The 23510-nt window shown below is 46.6% G+C and overlaps 1 protein-coding gene across 1 annotated transcript; it reads left to right on the top strand.

Moving 5' to 3' along the window:
* The first annotated feature begins 373 nt into the window (after positions 1–373).
* BOK (BCL2 family apoptosis regulator BOK) lies at positions 374–22452 on the top strand. The gene is made up of 5 exons (XM_053986548.1): positions 374–837; positions 1728–2093; positions 5925–6053; positions 16094–16257; positions 21326–22452. Exons 2-5 carry the CDS (start codon positions 1871–1873, stop codon positions 21449–21451), a joined length of 642 nt encoding a protein of 213 aa, XP_053842523.1. The 5' UTR covers positions 374–837; positions 1728–1870; the 3' UTR covers positions 21452–22452.
* Positions 22453–23510: the final 1058 nt, after the last annotated feature.

Below are 23510 nucleotides of genomic sequence, written 5' to 3'. Positions count from 1 at the left end.
CTTTTTCCTATCAACAAAGTCACTTCATTTTTTTTTAACCAAGCTACTCATAGTTTGGGGGGAGTTGCAAGCACTGCTTACCTTAGCCCTGAGCTGTGGCTCTCTATGTTAATCATAAAATCATTGTACAATTACAGAATGGTTTGGGTTGGAAGGGACCTTACAGATCATCTATTTTCAACCCCCTGCATAGGCAGGGACATAGTCCAAAATGATGGAAGTGACTTTATGAGTAGGACTAACCCTCGGCTGAATATGACAGCATACAATCCCCCCACTTGGCTACCGTATGAAAAGGACTGGCCAACATCAACTCTGCAAAAGCTGCTCTGGGAATCCAGCAGGAATTATTCCTTTTCAGCAGTGCATTCATCACTTTCTGTTACATGGATGAAATGATGCTCCCACCCTCACCCTGAAGCCGAGTCCTTGAACGAAGCCCAGTGAAGAACGGCAGAGAGCCTCCTTAAGAGAGAAGAAAGGGGAGGAGAGAGCGTCTCTCTCTGGGTATAGCAACCCCACCTCCCGGTTATTTCATCTTCCTTACAAGGCTAAAGCCAGAAGCTTTCCTCTGCGCCTGGGTCCCTTAAAAGCAGGAGAACAATCCCCAAGGATCCCGGTGGAGCGCAGCCGGGATGTGCGGCTGACAGAGACCGGGAAGGAGGCGCTGGCAGGAGCGCTGTGGAAAGCACAGCAGAGGAGGCTGGTGCTCTCCAGAGAAGTGTGACAGTAACCTATGAATCCTAAACCAGGTGTCCAGTGATGCAGATCTTCTAAAGAAACATGAAACCAAACCCAAAAAGAAATCACTGAGGGGGAAAAAGTGCAACATGAGAGGTAAATATATTTTTCCTTGGGCAAACTGAGATAACTGGCTGTATTTTGTTTGAAAATTGTCATTGTAAGTAGGTGTCTGAAACTGAAATGCAGACTGAAAAATGCATTTATTAACCTCTGAATAAAGACTGATCTGACTCTGACTTCAAAAGCAGCACTGGGTTAAAAACTCAGATCAGCAGATGAATTCAGGTGCCTCTGAAGAAATTTTTACGTTTCCCTTTAGGCATTCACAGCTTAAACTCTTTCAAAAATCTACTTTTCTGTTTTGCTTTCTTTGCTATTGCTAGATGTTTTCAAGTAGTAGTATGCATATTATTTTGGGGAAAAAGCGTGGCACAACCAAAACCTAAACTGAGAATATGTCTCAGAAAACTGTCTCCAACAAGACATTTCCAATGCTCCCATACCCTTGTTGTTGCAATAGTGCCATTTCTTCAGAAAGATCCATGACCTAGTGAGCTGGAATGTCTGTTGACATCTGGTAGAGGTTGCTGTAACTGGTATTTGGGGTTGTTCTTTTTTTTTTTTTTTTTTTTTTTTTTTTTTTTTCAGTTTAATTGAAACAGGCTGAGATTGTCTGCGCATTCTATAAAGTGTTTCCATGCTCTGACTGTCTAGTCTCTCTGATGGGTAATTCCAGAACTGCCAAGTCTGAATGGGAAAAGAGGAAACACTTTGAGAGTTCCAAACTGCAGCCCTTCTGTGGACCATGCTGACAGGGATAGTCAGTGGCTGAAAGATGCAAGATTTTCCCCCCTGTCTGTAAGATGGACCAAGACAAATGTTTTGCAAATGTGATGCTACTGACTTCAGCATAACTCTGTTCTTGAGCTTCTGATTTACATCTTTGCAATGCTAGGGGACTTACAGATGCTTTTATTTGCCAGCTAAAACGAAAAACTGGCCTGTGGAGAAGAGCTGCTGGGAGCTCTGACAGACCTTGAGGACTCCTAGACAGCTCCTGCAGATTGCAGGCTTTGGCTCAGCCTTCCAGTGAGTGCATGCAGAGCTGTGGGTTCAGCAGTCCAGCATGGAGGTGCTACGTCGTTCCTCAGTCTTTGCTGCAGAGGTGATGGAGGTTTTTGACAGGTCTCCCACTGACAAAGAGCTTGTATCCCAAGCCAAGGCTCTCTGCAGAGACTACATAAACTCAAGGCTGATTCAGGCGGGTGTCAGCTGGAGCAAACCTGAGTACAATGCCCCAGTGCCTGGGGGTAAGCTGGCCGAGGTGTCCACCATACTGCTACGACTTGGTGAGTCCTGCTGGCATGGGGGGAACTCAGGTTGGATGGAGTGATTTGGACCAGATGGATGGAGTGGTTTAGACTAAGGCTTCTGGAAGAGGCTTCTCATGTGATGATACAGAGGCTTTCCTTCTCTGCTTTTGGCTTTTAGTTTTGGTTTTGGTGATCTTCCCTAAACAGCTCCTTTGCTTGAGTTTCCTCAGTCTCTTGGAGCACTGCTCAGCACAGGGTTTCTGCAAAGTTGCCTTTTTTTGAGGACTTGCAACAACTCAAAATCACAAAGCAGTCTAATAAAGCCCAGCAGCAAACTGATTCTGTGTGCATGGGTCGCCAGCTGTGTAACAGTTCTCAATACTTTGAGCAGTCTTTCTCAGCTGGGTGTTTTAACTAGACTTGCAGTGTTTTCTCCAGAGTGAGTGACTTGATTGCCACAATGCATCTGGCATGTTCTAGGGCACTGCTACCACTGGACTTGGGCTTCAGCAGTAGCTCACCCAGCTTTAATTTGGGGGTTGTTGCTTAGGAAACGTGTTGTTGGAGAATTTATAAAAGCTGCTTTTAAATGACAGTATGTTTAATTTTCCTTTGTCTACCTTAGTTATTCAGCAAGACCTGAGTTTTCTTGCTTTTTGCTGGAGCAAGAAGGAGTCGGTTTTTGTTGTCTGGCATACACTGCCATTTGGTGCCACCTTCACAGCACAGCAACTATGGGGGCTTCAGGGAGAGCAATTTGAAGGTCATGCCTGGAGACTGGGACATGAAGATATATATGCTTTAGAGCTTGTACCAGGAGCACCCTTTAAATGTTACCAGTTGCCTGGCCCATTGTTTTGGGTTGTGTAGCATCCTGTGTGCTCAAGTCTAGCTGTTTGCCATTTGGGAACCCAGCACCTTTATTCTTGGAAGCTGCTTCCAACATCCCTCTTTGCCTGCAGGCTGGTATATTAGTTCACATCTGGCTGGAAACTACCACCAGTATTTGCATCTGATTTAATTACATCAGAGTTCAGACAGGTCTGGTGAAGTAAGCATTAGCTGGGCCTAACAAAGTCAGGACCAGGGCTGGTGTTCCCACTTTCTTTGCTTTCTATCAGTTATCCCAAGTTTCTTTCTAAGGCATAGCTGTGTTTGTTTTAACAGACTTTTGGGTTTTTTTTTTTTTTATTAATTCTTTTTCACTTTTTCTCTTCTATGCTGATGCAGCTTTTGTTTCCAGTGGTTGTTTGGTCTTTGGGGGAATTTTCTTGTTCTTCTGTCAATCTCACTGTCTATTTGTACTCCCTTTCTTCTCTGCCTGCATTGGGGGTTGAGATTTATGTGCTTTCAACACAATCTTCTGTGGGTGGCCAGGAACATGATAAAGGGCAAGCAGGTGGCTCACTGGATCTGAAGGCGTCTCCTGGATTGTCCAGATGGAAAGATTTGGCTGATAGTCCCAGGAACTTGGTGCCTTCTCTGAGCAAATCTGTTTGGAGAGCACCATGTGGTACCCATGCAACCAGAAAGGTGAGCAGTCCTCCTCATTAAGACGAAGAATGGGTTCCATCCTGTTTCTTTGGAAACGCCACTTGTCACATGGCCCATCCCTTTCTTTTCCCCTTTGCTGCTCTAACCAGCACAAGGCCAGCTGGTATCCAGCCACCTGCCAGGAATGGTAATCCTTAGCCACTTTCTAAGCAGTGCAACAAGCAGGACCAGTGTTTTCCTTCATGATAGTGCTGAGAAGCCTGTGGAGATGGGAAGTTGGAGTATTTCCTAGCCCATTTGCACACAGAGACTCTGATGAACTGCCTGGTGGGCCAGCAGAAGTCCTGGGCACAGGCAATGCTGTTGGAGGTCATAGGGAGGGAGACTCCATCAGCTCAGTGAGGCTTAGCAGCTAATTAGTGCAATTAATGAGTCAGACAGGTAAAACCTAATGGTGTAGCCAAATGAGGCACCCCAGACCAACCTGCTGTGTCTGTCATAGGTCTGGTTTATCTGAACTTGTATTTCCTCTGGCCAAGGCCTAGGGAGGTGCCCTTTGACCACTGCAATGAGCTTCTGCACATGGAAACTGCTACTGCTGCCCTGCTAATTCCTCCATAATCACTGGAGAAAGGAGGAGAAGCCCCCAGATTGCTCTAAATGTTGCAAAGTTGGGCATCATAACAAGGACACTGGAGACCAGCAGCAATGTAGAGGTCCTGGGGCTGCTGGGGCGGGGAGGCTTCCAAGTGTGGGATTGCTTTCCTGTGCTTTCCTTCCCTGGATGCTCCTGCCTGCCGTGTGCCTTGCTGCAGAACAGGGCATATGTGCCTCCTACCAAACCCTGATCTCATCTGGGGCCTCCAGGAACTGCTTGTTAGGAGTTGGAGAAGCGGCAGGCTACCAAGTGCCGATCCCAGGCTCCTGTGCCTCCTTCTCAGCTAACCAGGGCTATCCCCATTTCCTGACATTTACCAGGAAGCCTGTGTGCTGCCTGTGAGGAGAAAACAGCTGTTGAGTTGTCCAAGTAAGGTTTCCTCTTATCAAGGCTGACCATGTGTTGGCAGGTTTCCTCTTGCTGTCAAACAGGGACAATCCCTTCCTCAGAAAGGGCTGGGAGAGCTCAGCTGTGGAATTCTGTAGAGCTGGCTTTTGCCTGTGCTGAGTGCCAGATAAATGAATTAAGGATCAGTAGCTAATAGCTCTATAACAAGATCCTGATTGCAGTGACATCTTCCTTTTTACCTCTCATATAAATGAAATTTTGAGGATGATCAGTTGCCTTCTGGCTGGGCCAAGTCACCTGGGTCTTGCAGTGGGATATAAAGCTGTTGGGCTACCTCTTCCTCTTCCCAGAGCATCCTTGTGCAGGAGAAGAGCACAGAATGTCCTAAATCTAAGCCAAAAAGGGCTCTCTGTGCACAAAGGAGCTTGGTCCCATGCGGTGTTTGCATTGTGTCATGCTCCTACAGCAGCTGTGCAACCTTCATTAAATATCCCTAAACCTCTACAGAGAGAGAAATCCCTTGGAAACTGGGCTTTATTAATTCTACTACTCAAAAAATTATTTGTTTTGCTACAAAAGGAAAAGCTTTACTGTTGTTGCTCAAGCTCCATAGCTCAGTCCTTTAGGAGGAGGTTCTCTGCTTGTCCTTGGTGTTTTTTGTTTTGGTCTTCAAGCTGGCTTAACACCTTCTGCCATTTCCCAGCTGGGCAGAAAGCACTCTAGAGGTAAAAGTGCATGTCTGTGTGTGTCAGGTACCTTGCTGCTGAGCAGTCAGCCATGCAAATGAACATCTCTTTAACCATTTGGAGGGGAGAAAGAACTCCAGATTGACTCTCAAGTGCCTGTGTGAGCATAAAATAGCTGACAGCCTCTTTGTTTAATTAATGTTGTGCAGCTCTGGGTGGATCCTTGGCTTTCATCAGCCTTCAGCATTCTTGAGTTGCTCTCTTGCACTTGAGGCATTTTTGTACAAGCCTGATGGGGTGCTGAGGAAGGGCGTATCTCTCAAAAGCTTACATGGATGTACATGCCTCCTTCTCACTTCTGAAATAAAATGACATGGCTTTCCTTATCTGAGGCCTTGTCTCCTGTGTTGGAGGAAAGGCAGGCAGCCAGCCTGGGAACAGCATTTCTATCAGGGATTGCTGCAGCCACACCACTGGGACAGGGCCACTGCTTGCCTTTCCTCAGCACCCTTTAGGAGTCCCAGGGTGCAGGTGATGGGGAACTGCATCTAAACAACACTAAGCACTCTGCTCAGGTGGAGCTGGGCTTCAGACTCTGCCTGAGTGCCCCCAGCTGGGATTCCTCCACGGTGGGAGCAGGGCTGGGTGCTGTGGTGCTGACCACTGGCTGTTTGTTGGCAGGGGATGAGCTGGAGTACATTCGCCCCAACGTCTACCGCAACATTGCGCGCCAGCTGAACATCTCGCTGCACTCCGAGACCGTGGTGTCGGACGCCTTCCTGGCTGTGGCCGCGCAGATCTTCAGCGCAGGTACGGTGCCCAGACACACACCTGCAGGGCTGGGTGCAAAGGAGCAGGATGGAGCCACCTCTTGTGGGAAATGGATTTGTAGAGAGTCCGCAGGGCCGCATACTGTGTGTTTGTATACAGACTTTGAGACAAGAAATGTTGATTTGGAAATGCCATGGAATAGGATAGATGTTGTTGAGAGAGAAATAGAGCTAAAAAAAAGTTTCAAAGAATAGCCTTACAAATAAGACTAAATTCTTTGGAGAAATAAAACTATGAAAGATGCATTATAGTGGGACCCACTAGGAGTAGTTTTAGATGATTGGTTTTTAAGGCATCTATAGCATGATGTGGTAAAAAGCTGAGAGGCCAAAAAATGCTTATAATGTACTGTAATTAGGAAATAGTTGACTTCTGATTGTGATGGCATGAATTATAACATCTGTATTGTCTCACCCTTCTCATGAGACTGAAAATAGAATAAAAGTTTTTAAAATGCCTCTCAGTTGCCCCATCTCTGAGTCAAGAAAAGGGTATTATCCAACACCTTTCTCGGAGAAGGCATAGCCTGCAAGGTGGGGCCTGCTTTCTCAAAGGGCTATGGGCAGTTTGGCAGTGTGCCTTGCTTTAATGATTTAATGAGAGCTCCTCTCTGCTGTCTTCTGGCAGGGAAATATCCCGGGTTGTAATATCCTCCCAGTAGGTTCTGTCTCATTCTAGAAGGCACCTCCTGCCCTTCCTCATTAGGAGGTTGTTGTTACCTCATTGCATAGGGAGGTCACTCATTCCAAGCTTCTTTGCTCACCATTGGCAACTGCAGAAGATTCATCGCATGGGAGTTTCCCTTGTTCCAGCTCACGCTGCTGGTGCTGGGAGCCAGAATCAACTCATCACAAGAGAGCTCCTCTCCTCCTGGCTTCCTTTCCCACAGCAACACCCAGAGTTGCAATGAGACCTGCTGCTTCTCCTTTCTCATGCTGGGGAAGTCTTGGTCGTTAAGGCTGTTCCACATGAGCAGGTGCTTTGAGCTTTCTCTCTGCTTAGATGTGAATGTGCTGCTGCTGCTGTTAGACTGGTTCCAGAGATGATGGTCAAAAGCATTCAGCTTTTCCTGGAAACAATCCCTGCTCACAACTGGAAAAGCAGCCTGTGGGAATTGAGGGAAGAGAAACATTTTAGAGGGATTTATGTCAGGCAGGTTCTGACACGGTTATAGGTTTTCTGCAATGTCTTGTCTGTGGAAGGGATGGTAGATATTAAAGATTGGAAACAAAATTGAAAAAGGGGAAAAAAAACCCAAAGAAAGCAACTTGCTAGCAGCACAGCAGTATGCAACCACTGGAACCAGTGACAATAGCATGGGAAATGTCACAGGATGCAGGGACTCCTGTCACTTTGGCAGTAGCTGTTACAGGATAGAAGTCCAGGTTTCAGTTGTACTTTCAAATAGGCTACCTCACTCAAAACCTTTTAATCCTCACAATCAACTGTGCTTCTTTATCTGGTACCACTGACATTCTGGAGAAGCCCTGACATGCAGAAGGTCTGAAGACCTGTGGTGGAGAGCACAGATCCTCCCCAGAATCATAACAGATGGCAAAATAGATCTCTGTGAGGAACTGCCCAAGCAGGGCTTCTGGCAGTTTGAGCAGGGCAGATTTTGCTCCCTAGATTAGGGAAATTGATGCTGTATCATTGGAAATGGATGGAATTGGACTGTGTGGCTGGTACTGCAGCCCTCAACAGCCTTTCAGAGCATGCCTGGGTTGCAGCTTGCCTTTGCACTGGGCTGGCTTGGGAGGGCCTGTGAGCTGAGAAAGCAAGAGCTGGGAAAGTATGGCAGGAATGTCTCAGTGTGGCTGTGCACAAAGTGCAGGTGCCCTGTCTTGTCTCTTAGTGCTGAGCTTTACTGGTGTCAAGGCTGAGAGGAAAACAACAGTCAGGTTGGCAGGCTTCGGTGCAATTTGCATTGCAGGTGATCTTAGGTGACTACAGCTGACTGCATTGGGACTGGGCCACCTCCAGAGCTGAAGTGACACAGAGAGCAAAGCCAGGAATGCTGAAGGTGGAGCAGACTGAGTGTGCTGTGATGCTCCATAACCATGATGCTGGGGGGAAACCCTGCTGCCTCCTGGGAATTCTGCTCTCAGTGTATATTGACAAATTCATGGAGAGCTGCTTTTTTTTTTTTTTTTTGTGTTCTTCAACTTCTCAGCTCAGGAGCCAAATGTGTGGGTAGTTTAAAATTAAAGTAGAAATCGTATCTCATAGTTCTAAACCTGGGTTTTCAGGGTATTAAGAATAGAATCTGGACTCAGCCCTCTGAGGCTGACAATGCTGGAGACTTTGGACTCAAGCTCTGTTGACAGTGCAGCCCTTCCTCTGGAGCCACCCTGCTGCAGAGATGGCTGTGCTGGTTGCACAGGGGCTGATTCAAACCTTCCCAGATCTCTCCATGCTCTGTCCTTAATTCTTTCTCATCTCTGCTGGAAGTTGTGTATTTAATTGCTTTTATCCACTTGTTATTGTAATTTCTCCTAGGTAGAAAGTTGCTGAGTGGCAGAGGGGTAGGAACTTGCTGTTTTTTAACATTCCTGAATCCTGCTGCGGTCTCAAAACTCAGCATTTAACAATAAATCCAGCAAATTTGAGTTGGCTGTAGCAACCAGACATTCATTTCTTTTTTTTTATTTTTTTTTTTTTATTTTCATACTTCAGAGGAAAGAGGCTCTTACTGAGCAAAGGAAACCAGACACTCAAGTTTAGGGTGAGTTTTCATGCCAATTACCAAGTTTATTAAGAAAACAGCTACAGTCCGACACTACAGTGCTTAGACAGCTTGGGGAGCCCCACTAGTCACTTAAAATGCCTTTCTAGCAAGGAAGCATGGGATTTTGACCCTTTTTTTTTTTCTGGAGAGGTTTTCTCCTTCATCTTTTACATGTCTATCTTCCACATTCTGGTCTGGTTTTGAGTCTTCACACTGTAGCTCTGTCTGTGCTCACTTCCTGTCCACACTGTCTACAAGTCTCGACTGAGCCCCAAACTGCCCTGAGCAGTCTGTTTCAATGCCTCTTCTTTCAGTGAAGAAATTTTTACTAACACCCAATCTAAACATTACCTGGTGCAATTTGGGGCCATTTCCTCTTGTCTCATGGCTTGTCATTTGGGAGAAGAGACTTTAGGCTCAAGCTGTATTTAGTTCCCCTGTTTCCAAGCAATTCATTAGGTATTCAGGGTGAGGTGAGCCCACCTGTGTGGAGACAAGCACTGCAGAGCCCTGCTCTGCTTTTGATGGTAAAGAATCTGCAACAGCATCATCTCTGTGATTTTACGACTGGTCCAAAGCTGCTCTGCAGGTAGCAGGAGATATTCCCCTGACTTCAACAAGCTTTGGTTTGGAGCCTGGCTAAGCTGACATTTTCCTTCCATTTTAAAACAAATGCCAGAAATAAGAGGTCACTTGGTGGAAAAACAGAAGTAGAAAAGGGAGAGGCATTTTCCTTTCCTAAAGGAAGCAGTCCTGTCCTGTTGGTGAGAGCTGCTAGGCATGAGGGCTTTTTAAAAGCTTGCAACCTTGTTTTTACTGGGTTTAGCTTTTCATCAGGAGTGCCTGGGCTGAAGTGAACCCTGTGTGACAGGAATGTAGGGTAAATTCTTTCTGAAGAGAAAGCACTTTCCCTGCAGGAGCAAATGGATGTAGATGACACCAAGCTGACTGGTGCTGGTGACACACTTGAAGGATGAGATGACATCCAGAGGGACCTGGACAAGCTTGAGAAGTGACCCGTGGGAATCTCATCAGGTTATACAAGGCCAAGTGCTAATGCTGCATCTGTGTCGGGGCAGCCACTGGGATCAGTCCAGGCTGGGGATGAGCAGATCAAGAACAGCCCTGGGAGAAGGACTTGGGGGTGCTGGTGGGTGAGAGCTGGACATGCCCCCACCCTGTGTACTGGGACCCAGAAACCACCTGTGTGCTGGGCTGATCCCCCTGTGGATCAGCAGGGGAGGGGGAGATTCTGCTCCTCTGCCCCTCTCAGACCTATCTCCAGCCTGAGGGTCCCAGCACAGGAGGGACCTGGAGCTGCTGGAGAGAGTCCAGAGGAGGCACCAGGGTGATCAGAGGGATGGAGCAGCTCTGCTGGGAGGAAAGGCTGGGAGAGCTGGGATTGTTCACCTGGAGAAGAGAAGCTCCTGGTGACCTCACTGTAGCCTCCAAGCCCCTGAAGGAGCCAACAAGGAAGCTGGAGAGAGGCTCTTTACAAGGGCCTGGAGTGATGAGGGGGAATTGCTTTATGCTAAGAGGTAGTAGGTTTAGATTAGATATAAGGAAGAAATTTTTCCCTAGGAAGGTGAGGCCTTGGCACAGGTTGCTCAGAGAAGCTGTGGCTGCCCCATCCCTGGAAGTGTTCAAGGCCAAGTTGGATGGGGCTTGGAGCAACCAGGGATAGTGGAAGGTATCCCTGCCTGTCAGAGACTGGAAAAAGGAATCCTAAGACATCTTAGGATGCTTGGAATGCATGGTAGGGGTGGGTCAGACCTTGCTGTGTGAGGTGGTGCCCTGGCCCCTGTACCCCCAACCCTGCAATGTCTGTCAGCCATGGCACACTGAAGGCAGCTCCAGGTGTGTCAAAAAAACTGCAAGTGCCACCTGGGACGAAGGCCCAGGATGGGCCAAAGCTTTAAGAAGCCTGACCATGAGGCAAGCACGTTGTCCTTTAACCCTACCTTCATTTTGGAGTTTTACATCACTGAAACTGGAGTTAGTAGCTATATGTCTGTTTTTCTCCATCTTTCCTGTCTTTCTGTTTTTCTCCCTTTCTTCTTCTCTCTTCTCATGGAACATGACCTTGCATGGGTTTAAAGGTTTTCTATGTTCAATGGGCTAAGTCTATGCAATGGTAAGTGATGTTATGTTGCATTTACTCTTTTGCCAATGTTCCTTAATTTTCTGTAGTTTGCCAGCAAACTTTCATGTGTTTTTTACCTCTTGAAAATTCCTGGTTGGGATTTTCTCCTTTGCATCTATGCAGAGCAAAAGAACCTTGGTTTTAACCCTGGAATTAAGTGACTGGGCTGTAACACTGCCCATGACAGGGGATTGGAATGAGATGAGCTTTGAGCTCCCTTCCAACCCAGACCATTCTGGGTTTCTCTGAAATGCTGTTAGAAATGCATCCTGCTGCTCCCTCATCACTTAGGCCTTATGGCTTGAGCTTCCTGCCTTATGCACACCCCTCTCAGCTTTTCTCTCCACCAAAGCTTGTTGTGTCTGGCTGTATTCTCCCAGATGTTGAAGTGCAGCAGTGGATAGTGTTTCTTTAAGGTCTGATTTGTGAGCAGGACTTTGATGCTGAGTGGAGCAAAGGGAAGTTTATTTGAATAACCTCAGGTTGTGTGGTGCCCTGAGACTGCACAGTCATGTCTCATGGCTTCTTCATCTCTCCCCTGGGGCAGACAAGCTCATATGAGCAGGAACACTTTCAAGAGCATTCCTCTCCTGCTAATTCATTTTACCCGGGGCTCAGCAGTGTTTACATACCTTCAGCTCCATGGCTGGCCTAAAGAGTGCAACTTATATTTCTTATTTTTTATAATGCCTTCTAAGCAGCCCTTCACTTTTTCCGTATCCTTTTGTTCCATGTCTGTGAGCAGAGCTTTCTCTCTTTTGACTGCTCCTTTTTGGACCAGCTTTCCATTCCCTGTTGTTGTTAGCTCCTGTGCATGTCCATGCAGTGGGAAGCTGGGAATGGATTGTCTTGCTTGGTGATGAGTGCCTGTTTCACCCAGTGTGGATGACAGCCAGGCCTTTTGAGGAATTTGGAGCGAGCCAATGTGTTTTTACTTCTCATGTGCAGTGGCCAGATGCAATTCCAGCTTATGCTGAGATGCACTAGTGACACTAGTGTCACTTTGAACCTGGCCTGGACATCACGGGGGACAGAGGCACTGCCCTCCCAGTAACTGTGCTCCTCTGCCCCTGCCAAGGGAGTCCTCGAGAGAGGAAAGTTCATGGACCTGGTGTCCTGGGAGAGTGCAGAGGAGGGCTGCTGGGGCTGCTGCCCTCTCCTGCCTGGGGCTGGATGGGTGCTGGAGCCCTCCTGGGCAGGGGGCCCAGCCACAAGCATGGACAGGTGTTGGAGGTGCCTGCTCTTCCCTTGCTTCCTACAATATCTAGTGAGAAGAAGAGCATAAGCTGAGCCCTGCTGTTGTGAGTGAGAAGCCCACCTGCTGTCTCCATCTTCTGCCTCCAGCAGTGGCAAGGGGACTTCAGACAAATGGAAATCAGGAAGGGATGTCCTCCTCTCCTGCCCCCATGGGCTGACTCTTCCAGTAACAGGAAAAGCAGACTGAAGGATTGGTTTGACCCCTTTGGGCATGCTCTGGAAAGAGGATGTGACCCCTGAGCCCTCCACATCCATCACCATTATAAGCATTAACCAAGAACTTGTTCTCTTTCTGCTGTGAAAAGGAGAAAGGTCTCTCCATGTGCCAGGGAAGCATTTACCTCGTGCAAGTCCTCATGCAAGCAGGTACCACTATGGAACAATCTTGGCAGGGAAGCTGGAGCTGAAGGACTTCCTCTCCATCCTCTCTGGACTCAGGTGCCTTAGAGCAAACTGCTTTCCTGTGTGCTGGGGAAGTCATGGTCTCTTGAGCCTCTCACAGGTTATGGATACACTTTTCTTCTATTGGAAAGTGAAACTTGAGTTCAAACAACATTAACCAAGACTGAAGCTGTCTTTCTGTACCGGAGTGACTTCAGTACTGTCAGTCTTTGTTACTGCCACGTAAACAACTCAGAGCTAATGGACTTGCTTCATATATTTGAAGAGTGCTGTCAGCAAAAGCTTGGGAGTAAGCCAGTGAACTCTTCCCTGGAATTTTGGGTAACTTTTGTTATGTAACTCAAGATGCAGGGAACCACATTTCTGCAGGGATGGAGAACTGTAAAACTGACTTATACTAAAGCTGAATACAAGCCAGCTGAGGCTTTGGTACTGAGTATATCATCAGCAAGGAGTGTAACACCTTAAAGCCTCTTTTCATTAGGTAGAACTGTATTGACCTGCATTCAGACAGCCTCTTCCTTGCAGGGAGAACCCCTCTGTCTAGTCTTCTGTGGTTTCATAGCCCCTTCCTGGCTCGTTCTGCTGGCTGTCATGGTGACACACAATGTGAGAAAGGCAGATAAACAGTGTGAATGCCAAACAGGCAGTGAGCTTCCTGAGTGACAGCACTGGTGTCAGGGACACCGCAGGGTCTGCTCAGCAAATAAAACCAAAAGAAGAACAGTCACTTTAGCTACGTTAATAACTTCCTCTGATCTCAGGGATAGTTCTGGGGAAAGACAGAGTATCACAGAGGCTTTGAGAGTCTCACAAAAGGTTAATCTGTAGATTTTTATCTTACATTAGTCATGAATTTTTTTTTTTTTTGTAACGCTGAATTGATTTTCTTCAGTCTAACATGGTATTCCTGTGGCTGACATTTGAAGAGTTCCTCTAAAGTTTAGTTCTTTTTTTATTTAAGGAAAAGAAAAACAAGCAATTCCTAAAAGTGTTAGTGTGAATGTCCCTTTTGAAGAACCAAGTGCAAGAATTGTGGAAATGCTCTGAAATCTGCATGTTTTCTAAAGAAATGTAGGACATTCTGCTGCAATGAGAACTGCTGTGAGGAGGCTGGAGCTCCATCCCAGAGCTGGCTTGGGCTACCTGGGGATCTGAGAGTGCAAGGAAGGAAAGAGGGAGACTCTTTACCCCATTTAAACTGTATTTTTGCTCTCTGAGCACATCCAGTTTTCTAATGGTGTGTTTAACCCCTCCTGATCCATAGATCTAGTCATTGCACACATCTTTCCATCCTCTCACCTTGCTGCAACCCTGCAAAAACAGTTCTCTGTGATTTTTAAATATTAGAACTTCACCAGGCTTCTGACTGTGTTTGGGAGAGACTTTGGACAGATTCCATAGAGACCCAGCACTGTAAAATACTTCCCAGTATGCGTGAGAAATACGGCTATTACAGATAATAAAGCGCAAGGGGGATGTGCCACTGTGCAGCAGTTCTGCATGGGAGTGAAAGGGTTGTGTTTCCAGGTCACTGGTCCTGAGGGAAGCCTGATGAGGGGCAGCTGACTGCAGTGTTTGAGCATGAAGGATTTATGACTGCAGTGTTTGAGCATGAAGGATTTATGACTGCAATGTTTGAGCATGAAAGATTTATGCCCAGAGGTGTTGGTAAGGTGCAGGGGAGCCCCCGGGAGGTTGGCTGGTACCTTCAGCTGGGCTCTGCGCTTGCTGCTGACACCAACAGGAAGATCACTACTGCTGGGACAACTTCTGTGGAAAACTTGCTGCAGGCAGGTCACCCTGGCAGGAAGGCTGTCTTCTGGGAGATTAGATAGCTGACTGACTCTCCACCCCTGCACTGTCTTCAGTGGGGTAGCACAGGCAATGTTAGGTAGGCAGTGGCCAAATCCTTGGAGCTACCTCTTTTTCAGGTGGACACTGAGGCCTGGTCCTTATGTTGAAGAGGACACCAACCCTCATGAGTGCAAGTGGAGGGATAGGCACTCTGCTCTCTGGTGAGCAGCAACAGGACCCAAGGAATGGCATGAAGCTGTGTATGGGGGTTAGGTTGGATATTATTAGGAATAGATTCTTCCCCAGAGGGTGGTCAGGCACTGAATAGGCACACCAGGGAATGTCACAGCCCCATGGCTGCCAGAGCTCCAGAAGCATTTGGACAAAGCTGTCAGGCACAGGGTAGGATTGTTGGGGTGTCCTTTGCAGGCCAGAAGCTGGTCTTGATGATCCCTGTGGGTCCACCCAGCTCAGGATTCTACGACTGCTCTATTCCAGCTCTGATTCTGTGAACCATCTTGGCCCCATAACTTTGCCTCTCTTTGTTGCTTTTGTGCCATTGTAGAACTGAAGATGTTTATCATGTATGTTTTGAGTGTCACATTAGAACAGTGATTAGAAAAAAACAGGAATGCTTTGTCTAAGGGTGTTTAAGCTTTATGTTGAAGACAAAAACCCCAGGTTGTTCAAATTATTTGAATTCTGTCACCTCCTGTGCAGCATGTGCATGGCTGAGAGCCAGTGGCAATACAAAACATACCAGTGCACATCTCCCCTGTCCCAATGGTTCCTTTGGGCTACTTTTTTTCCAAAGCTGTGCAGCCATTGCTGAGAGGCAATCAAACCATACCAAGCTCATATTATTTCATTCTGCTTCTCCATGTGGAGAGTTTTTGTGAGAATCCAGGGCATCCCTCTCTGGCTGCCCTGGAAGGTCTGGGACCCTGGCAGGGGGTCAGAAACCCCCCTGTACAGAGCCCCGAGAGACACTGTCTCTGATCTCTATCCGTGGAAAAGAGTTTTCAATCTTACAGGATGAATTACAAGCTCTGAGTGTTTGATATAAGTAGTAATTAGTGTGGCACGGGTGCAAAAATAGAATTTTAGGATTCTAGATAAGGGGTTCAAAGGAGGCAAGATGGAGAAAACTGGGCATGCCTTGTCCTTTTTCTTCTTCTTCATGCCCTCCATCTTTCACTGTGGTGTTGGCATTTTTCTGTTGGTTTAGGCTCGGGTCAAACTGTTCAACATGGGTGATTGGCACATTATTGTAAATATAGCACACGTAGTTTCTAGTCTAAATGTTTGTAACATCCCACTGAGGGGCAGAGCCCCACACACTGTTCCTGCAAGACAGACCTGCTGCAGGTCAGAGAGAAAATATTTTAGATAAGAAGAAATAAACAACCTTGAAAACCAGCACAGACAAATTACGACTCCTTCTTTGGCAGCGGGGCTGAAAGACAGAGACTTTCTACAATCTCAGGAGCATTTAAATATCACAGATCCCGACAAGTTTTCCCTAATTCTGGTCCCCTACTATTTCTTCTCCCCCACGTGGAGAGCATACAGAACTGTGGCTGCACGCGGGCAGCACGGACACATGTAATGAGAGTCAGAGCCATTCCTCTGATTATTCAAGGCTGAGCTGAGTGTGTGTGTAAATATGAATGGCCTTTTTCCTTCTCACAGGCATCACATGGGGCAAGGTGGTGTCTCTCTACGCCGTGGCAGCTGGGCTGGCAGTGGACTGTGTGCGGCACGCACAGCCAGCCATGGTTCACACCATCGTGGACTGCCTCGGAGAGTTTGTCCGCAAGACCTTGGTGACATGGCTGAAAAGGAGAGGAGGCTGGGTAAGAAATGCTGTCTTATTGCACTTGTTTCTCCGTGTCCAGACCAGAAAATATCCCAGTTAATGAAACTGAGAGCACGTTCTCTGCAGCTTTATGCAGAAAAAGGCAGTATGAGATTTCCTTTCACAATGCTGTGGCCACGTCTGTCCTACTTACACCTTACACCTGTGCTTATTTAACTCAGTTACTGCCTCATGGTCCCATCCTCAAAACCATCAGTTATTCTTGTCTCAGCTTCCTGCATAGCTGAGACATAATAATAATAATAATAATAATAATAATAATAATAATAATAATAATAATAATTCAGTCCTGACCCACCAGCACCTGTTGTGTTCCTGATCTTCTCCAGAGCTAACAGCCAGTCATAGTGGGACATTGTAGGGGTCATTCCTGTGAGGCACGGGCACAGATTGCCCAGAGAAGTTTTGGTTGCCCCATCCCTAGAAGTGTTCAGGCCAAGCTGGATGGGGCTTGGAGCAGGCTGATTTTAGAGGAAGGTGTCCCTGCCCATGACAGGGGGTAGAACTGCATGATCTTTAAGGTCTCTTCCAACCTGTAGTGGCCAACCCAAACCATTCTTTGATTCTATGATACTCTTGGCCAGCTGTTTTCTAGAAACTGGCAAAAAATGAGGCCTGACAGCTTAATTCTCATTTCACCTCTAAGCACTGGATTTCTTTGGTCTCTCTGTACTTAATGTAAGCACTGGTTCCTGTGGAGGATGGTTCATAGTAAGAAATTTATTTTGATGTTGTGGCATAGCTAGATACCTTTCCAGTCACCTCCCCAGCTGACTGGAGAGACTGGCTGGCTGTGTTAGTGGCTGGCAGCTGGGTGATGTCTGTATTTCACCAAGAGGTGAAATTTATTCCTAAGCTGTCAGGAAATGGTCAGGCTCCTCACCCATAGAGATCTGGAGAGAGTGGGTTGTCTTTTTCCAAACTCAGTATTGCTCCTTTGTGCTGAGACTTCCCAGCTGTGTCAGTAGCTGGTTCAGTTACCTGATGTCTTCAGGAATGTGAAGAAGAACTGGGAAAGTATAATTGTTCTGATTTTGGAGCCCTTGAACTTACTAAGTACCAATCCTACCTTAAATCATCCCTGCCCTCTCTAAAACTTGTTACCTCGAGGCCAGCTGACTCAGGGAACTGTTTGGCTGGGCTAAAAGTAACCTTTGATTTGAATGCCCTGATGTGTTTCATTTTGTGTTCCAAAAATTAATTGTGCCGAGGCAGGTGAAGAGGATATCCTGAGATTAAGTAACACTGTTCCTGCCTGTGAATGCCAGTCCCTGCCTCAGTACCATTTGAGTCTTACTTTAATTGCAGGCCTGTAGAGCTGCTTGAAATGTATTCTCTGAAACATTTTTTTTCCCGAAAATGTAGTTTCATTAAAACAGAACTGTTGTGTAGGAACACATCTCTTTCTAGTTTCCAGCTATTTTTTCTTTGTTTTGGTAAAATTTGCATGCTCTCATAAGCCAGCATCTTGTTTTAATTTTTGTATTGCTTCATTAGAGCTCAAAACAGAATGTTTGGATAGTTCCAAATGGATATTTTTGGAAAATTTGTTGCATAGCAAACAAGCTGCAAAACCCATTTCCAGACCAGCACTGGTTCTGTGCAGCTGAGGAGATAAGTTCACCACTGGCTCCTTCTGCCAGCCATCCCTCTTTAGATGGACAGCACATTCCTATTGGAGTTGCTGAATCCATGCTGATTGCTCTTGGGATCTGGCCCTAAGGAAGGGAAGCCAAATTCACTGCCCCTCATCAAGCACAAGACTGTGAAGGCTGCTGGGCTGTTCTGATTACAGCCCATTTCCAACACCCTTATCAGCAGCTCTGAGCTGTGAAAAGGAAATGCTTTCCCTCTAAAAACAAGGAGTCCCTTCAGTCTGGGGAAAGGCTGCTAATCCCATCTTGTGCTGTGCCTCCCTGAATGTTATTCCTCTTGATCTAGGCACTGCAACAAGGAATTTCCCAGCCTTGTTCACTCACAGGCCAGACCAAACAGCTCTTTGGTGGCACCCTCCCACCCACTGCCAGGCCTAGCTTGTGTTGGTGTGTCCTGGCATGCCATCCTTGTTCACATGGCCCCCATCTCTTATGCATCAGCCTAGGTTGAGGCTGCCAAGAGTAACCCCCATACCCTGAGCTGGTCCAGGAAAGACACCATGGAGACTTTGGATAGGCATTTGAAGTTCTCCATTCAGCAGCAGGCTCCCATGCTGCTACCATAGGGTGGAGAAGACTGCAGAACCAATGCAAACTTCACAGGAAGAGCAAGAAAGAACCTTTGAGGTGTCATCTCTTCCTGGGAAGAGTTTGCAGCCTCAGTAGTGGCTTTACAGTGGAATAGAAAGATCTAAAATTTTTTAGCAGCATTTGCTACAAAACAGTGTACGTGACTTGAATTTGTTTGAACAATTAACATAGACTATCAAACTGCCATTGCAACAATTTATCAGTGCCTGACCAGGCAAAAAGCCCTAAGTGGCTTTGAAGTTTTCAATTCCACTGCCTTATCAGGTAGGCTTGATTTGGATAACAGCAGCTAAGGCAGTTGTTAAACAGCTGAGCAATTTTGCTTATCTAAGCAAGCCCCCCATTGTAAGTGCTTCTGAGTGCAGCTCCTCTTGGTTAGAGCAGTGAGGTCATTGCCTTTGGGAGAACAGAGCAGGGCTTTAAGGAGTTCATGTTTTCTCATCTGGCAGTTAACCCCCTACAGCTGTAACCAGCCCACTGTGTATGGGCCTTGTACTGGCTCACATGAGGCACTAAAGTCCATTGGAGCTTATGTTTCTCAAGGATCAGGTACCCCAAAATGGGTGTTCAGGCAGGTACCTGGGTGTCATGACCATCTCAGCTAAAGGGACAGTTTGGCACAAGTGTGTTTTGAACATGACCCCATGCAGGTTGCTAGAATCTGACAGGTTGAGTCAGTTCAGACTGTTTTCAAATGCAAATAGGGTGAGTGTGCTACGCCATTGCTGGCAGTATTCAGGGAGACCCACCTTACTTTCCTCCACAATACAGATCAATACCTGTAATCACTGGTACCACATTGCAGCATCCTCTGATAACTGTCTTGGCTCTGCTTGCTATGTTTGCCTGTGTTTTTCAGCTATAGGCAGCATATTTCCACACCTTGGTGCTGACTCAGCTCTCTCCTGTCATCCTGTTCCTTCCCATCGTTGCATGCTCTATATTCCTTCCTTCTGCAGTCTCTGCTTCTCAGTTATTCATGAGCTCAGCTTCTCCTGATGCTCCCAGGAGATCAGTAATGTGGTGAGGTGCACTGGGCCAGCTTTCCAGATCCAGTGAACAAGGAAGAGCTGGAGCATGTGGAGGCTGCTGGCAGCACAGCTTTGGTCTGTAGATAATGATGGGGTTGGTTAGTGTGGCTGTACTCACTAACCAGACTCTGGGATTTGTCCCTTCAGCCCTTTTCCTTTCTTGTGATGACCAAGGCTGGTCAGGCAAGGCTCATGCATGTCTTGAGCACAAGCAAAAGGAATAGAGAAGATTGTTGGAGCATCCATCATCTCTTGTGTCCTGTTTTGGGGAGGAACACCTCAGGGTTGAGAGTCTCACTTGTCTGTGCTCAGTCAATGAGAGACTCATGTCAGAAGGTAAATTTGGAAGACTGCTGAGCTAAGCTTGTAAAGAAAAAAACTTTTGGGGCTGTGAACATTTGCCATCCTTGTGATGTGATTATTGTTCCCATTTGGTACCTAAAAGCTGTTTCTGAAAACCACATGGGGTTGGTGTGCTAACAGTGTACCCCCTGTAACCCTGTTACAACCACAGTCCACATCTTGTTGTGCTAGGCTGGAGTTTAACCAGAACTCAGTTACATCATGGGCAAAGCTTTTAATTTTGATTCCTGCACCAGAAAAATGCATTTTTCTCTCTACCTCTGTCCTGTTCACTTCATCTTCTCAATATTTTCCATTTTCTTCTTCCTATGCCAGCTGAGAACCTATTTCTATCAATTTGATGTGGGTTTTTTTTTTTTTGTTTGGTTTTTTTTTTTTTTTTTTTTTTTTTTTAATCATTGCAGTCCAGCTTCTCATTAATACTTGAAACTGGCTGCACAAGTGATCTTCAAATCTGGCCCACACATCTGGGAGGTATCTCTGCTGGCATATGTATTTCCACAAACAAAGCTACAAAGCTTGCATTGCTTTAGATTTGAATTGGGGGATGGCTTGCTTGAATGTCTTCCAAAGAAAGCATTAGGGCAAGAGAAAATGTACAAGCAACTTGAGCTGATATTAAACAGGACAACCTCTGGGAAGCATCTGGCTTTACAGAAAAGGATGGGAATGCTGGTACTGCTGAGGCTTCCTAGACCTTTTGAACAGGGAAAGAAAGTTGTATTTAGCTATCCAAAATGGAAAGTGCTGGATAATCTTCCTGTAGCATTTCTTTCCCCAGGGGTGGCTGAAGAGGGGGACAGTTTGCCTCATTGGTGGGGAATTAGGAAAATGTGTTTTGCAGGGCTCTTGAGCCTGATTTAATAACTTTCAGTGTGTGGAAGTGTCAGAGCCAACACCTGGTGGTGCTGCAGCAGGGGTGGTGCCATGCCGTGGGGCTGGGACAGCCTGCAGAAGTGGCTGACCTGGCAATGGCAGCAGTTGCACTGGCAGTAAATGTCAAAGAAAGAAGCTGTAAAGGCTGAGGAAAGGAAATGCAAGTTATCAGGAGTCAGCACAAGAGATTTTGGTGCAGTAGCTCAATCTTTTTGGCTGGGGATAGTCACAGATTTAATCAACCTCTCGTATGAGGCATTGAAGCAGTTGAACCTATGAAAGTTATACTGGGAGTGTTCCAGGACCATAGGAAAGATAATAGTTCCACAGTGTTTTGCCAAAATAGTTTTTGGACCTATACAGCACATGACAAGTGTTTATCAACTACTGTATAGCATGTACTAGACCCAACTACATAACTGATTCAAGCTTTAGTCTTTTGTGCTGTGACATTGAGTTGCTCCTTAGGGTGCAAAAGCCAGGTGGTCTCTCAGGATCTCTCTGACAATCTCTCTTTCCTCCTCATTAGGCAGACATCACAAAATGTGTGGTGAATACTGACCCCAGCCTTCGCTCCCACTGGCTCGTGGCTGCTGTTTGCAGTTTTGGTCACTTCCTCAAGGCCATCTTCTTCGTCCTGCTGCCTGAGAGATGAGTCTGAGTTGCCAAGCACAACCCCCTTGCCCCATCTTCTCTCCCACTCCAGAAGCAACAAGAAGTAACTGGAGAAGTAATTCCAGACTGGTAAGGGCAATCTCTGAAGAGGAGGAAGAGAAGAACTGGGACAAAAAAAAAGGCTTATTCTCCTCTCCCATCAAGTGGGAGCAGATGATCAACCACAGTCTCCTGTTTGCAGCCACTCGAGCCTCTCTCACCATTAATCCTTCCAAGAATCTTGTTTCCCTGGGTAACCTGCATGTGTGGCCTAAGTGTAGCTGGTCCCTGGGCAGCGTGGGACTGTCAGATGGCTGCTCCTCATGGCTGTGTTGCATGCTTCTGCTAGCACCAGGCAGAGGGGAGGAGGAAGGCAACATTATTTGATATGGGATAAGAAAACAGGAGAGGGATAGAGTCCCTCCTTCACTCCATGTGATTTCCCTTTCAGTCCTCAGACTTGCCTTGTGTTGATTCTTGTTGTAACATTTGTGCTTAAACTTCATCTCCTCCTTTATCCCTAACTCACTTGCTGGGCTCTGCCCCAGCACAGCATGGTGGGTTTTTAATGACATAAAACCAAATAATCTGTCAAGAGATGCTTCTCCCTGACATGTCCTGGAGATTGGTCTGAGTAGCTGTGTGAGGGGCAGGATGACAGAGCAATGTGTGTTTTGTTGACCCCTCTTACTGCACTCACCCCAGTCAAACAGGAGAGCAAGGGGCAGTGCCTTCAAGCAACAGCTCAGGATGGAATTTCATCATGAAGAAAAATGTTTTCTGCACTGAGATTCTGTCAGAACTAAGCATGTGAGTAGGAAAGGCTGGGGGGCATGGGCAGAAATAGGGAAGCAGCAAGTGAACTGGCTGGCATTGTAAAAGCAGTGAGCTGTGCTGAAAGTAGCTGATGTATGTTTCTCCTTTAATCTCTTTGAAGTACAACTCGTAGTCTTCTTTATGGCAAACAATAAAAGAAAGTAAGTGGTATTTCATTACTGCAAAGACTATTGTATTTGTTTCCAGAGCAGAGTTGACAATTCCAAAAAAGGCCAGAACAGTACAGAGACAAACACTCTGGCCATGCTAAAAATATTTCAGCTTTTCCCCTGGTAGAGCATGTTAACATGTTAAAACTATGACTTGCCTGGTTCATGCCTGGAATTTAACCCATGTTGTTGCCATGTCAGAAACATGCTGTTTCCACCAACAGATGCAGGGCCTCCCTGATGTCAGCAGTCTCTTCTCTGCCAAAGCCTTCTGGAGACTCCCTGCTCAGTGCCCTGCTCCCAAAAGTGCGGCACAAGGCACAGGAAAAAAACGTGGATTAAGAACGTGTGGCAGTATAGGGGGTTTTGCTGATTTTTTTTCCCCCTGATTTCCCTCCCAAACATTTAGAGGGGCTTTGCTCTTCCTCCAGGTGTTACAGAGGGGAAGGAGAATAAAGCAAAACCTTTACTTTTGTGTATTATCTGTGGGCCAGGGCTATAGTAGTGCTGTGCTCTGACCAGCAGAAACTCTAGCAGAGGATGTGTAGGAGTTAGATCCTTGCACATTCCTGCTTTTTCTGCTCTAGCCCTTTGCACTTTGGGTGATGCCTTGGTGTGGAGGTGCCAGGCCCAGCCTTGCCCCTAGTGCTGCAACCCCAGTGAAAAGTGCTGTGCCAGCTTGGTCTACGAGTACATTTTCAGTAGCAAAGCAATTCTTGTGGATCAAAGCCCTTCGAGGGCAACCTCCCCCATCCCCAATCCTTCAACAGAAACACTCTGAGAAGGAGAGAGCCTCCCATTCCACATCAGAGCTGTGTGCTGCCTTGGACAGTGGCTGCAGAGACTTTGGGGTGGGTTACACTGATGAAGTTGCCAATGTAGATGCAGCTGATGGTGCCATGAAGTTGGGGCATTTTTATGTGTGTAAAGCTTGCAGCAAATCCCCAGATAAAACCAAATTGCCAGAGGAACTTTTTTTTTTTTTTTTTTTTTTTTTTTTTTTTTAAATTTCCTGACATATTGGCATTAGGGATTTTGCTGGCATCACTTACAGTTAGGATTTTCTTCCTTAGA

The sequence above is a fragment of the Vidua macroura genome, chromosome 10 (genome assembly GCF_024509145.1).
Source record: "Vidua macroura isolate BioBank_ID:100142 chromosome 10, ASM2450914v1, whole genome shotgun sequence".
Classification (NCBI taxonomy): domain Eukaryota; kingdom Metazoa; phylum Chordata; class Aves; order Passeriformes; family Viduidae; genus Vidua; species Vidua macroura.
This window is presented reverse-complemented; position numbering and strand designations above follow the sequence as displayed.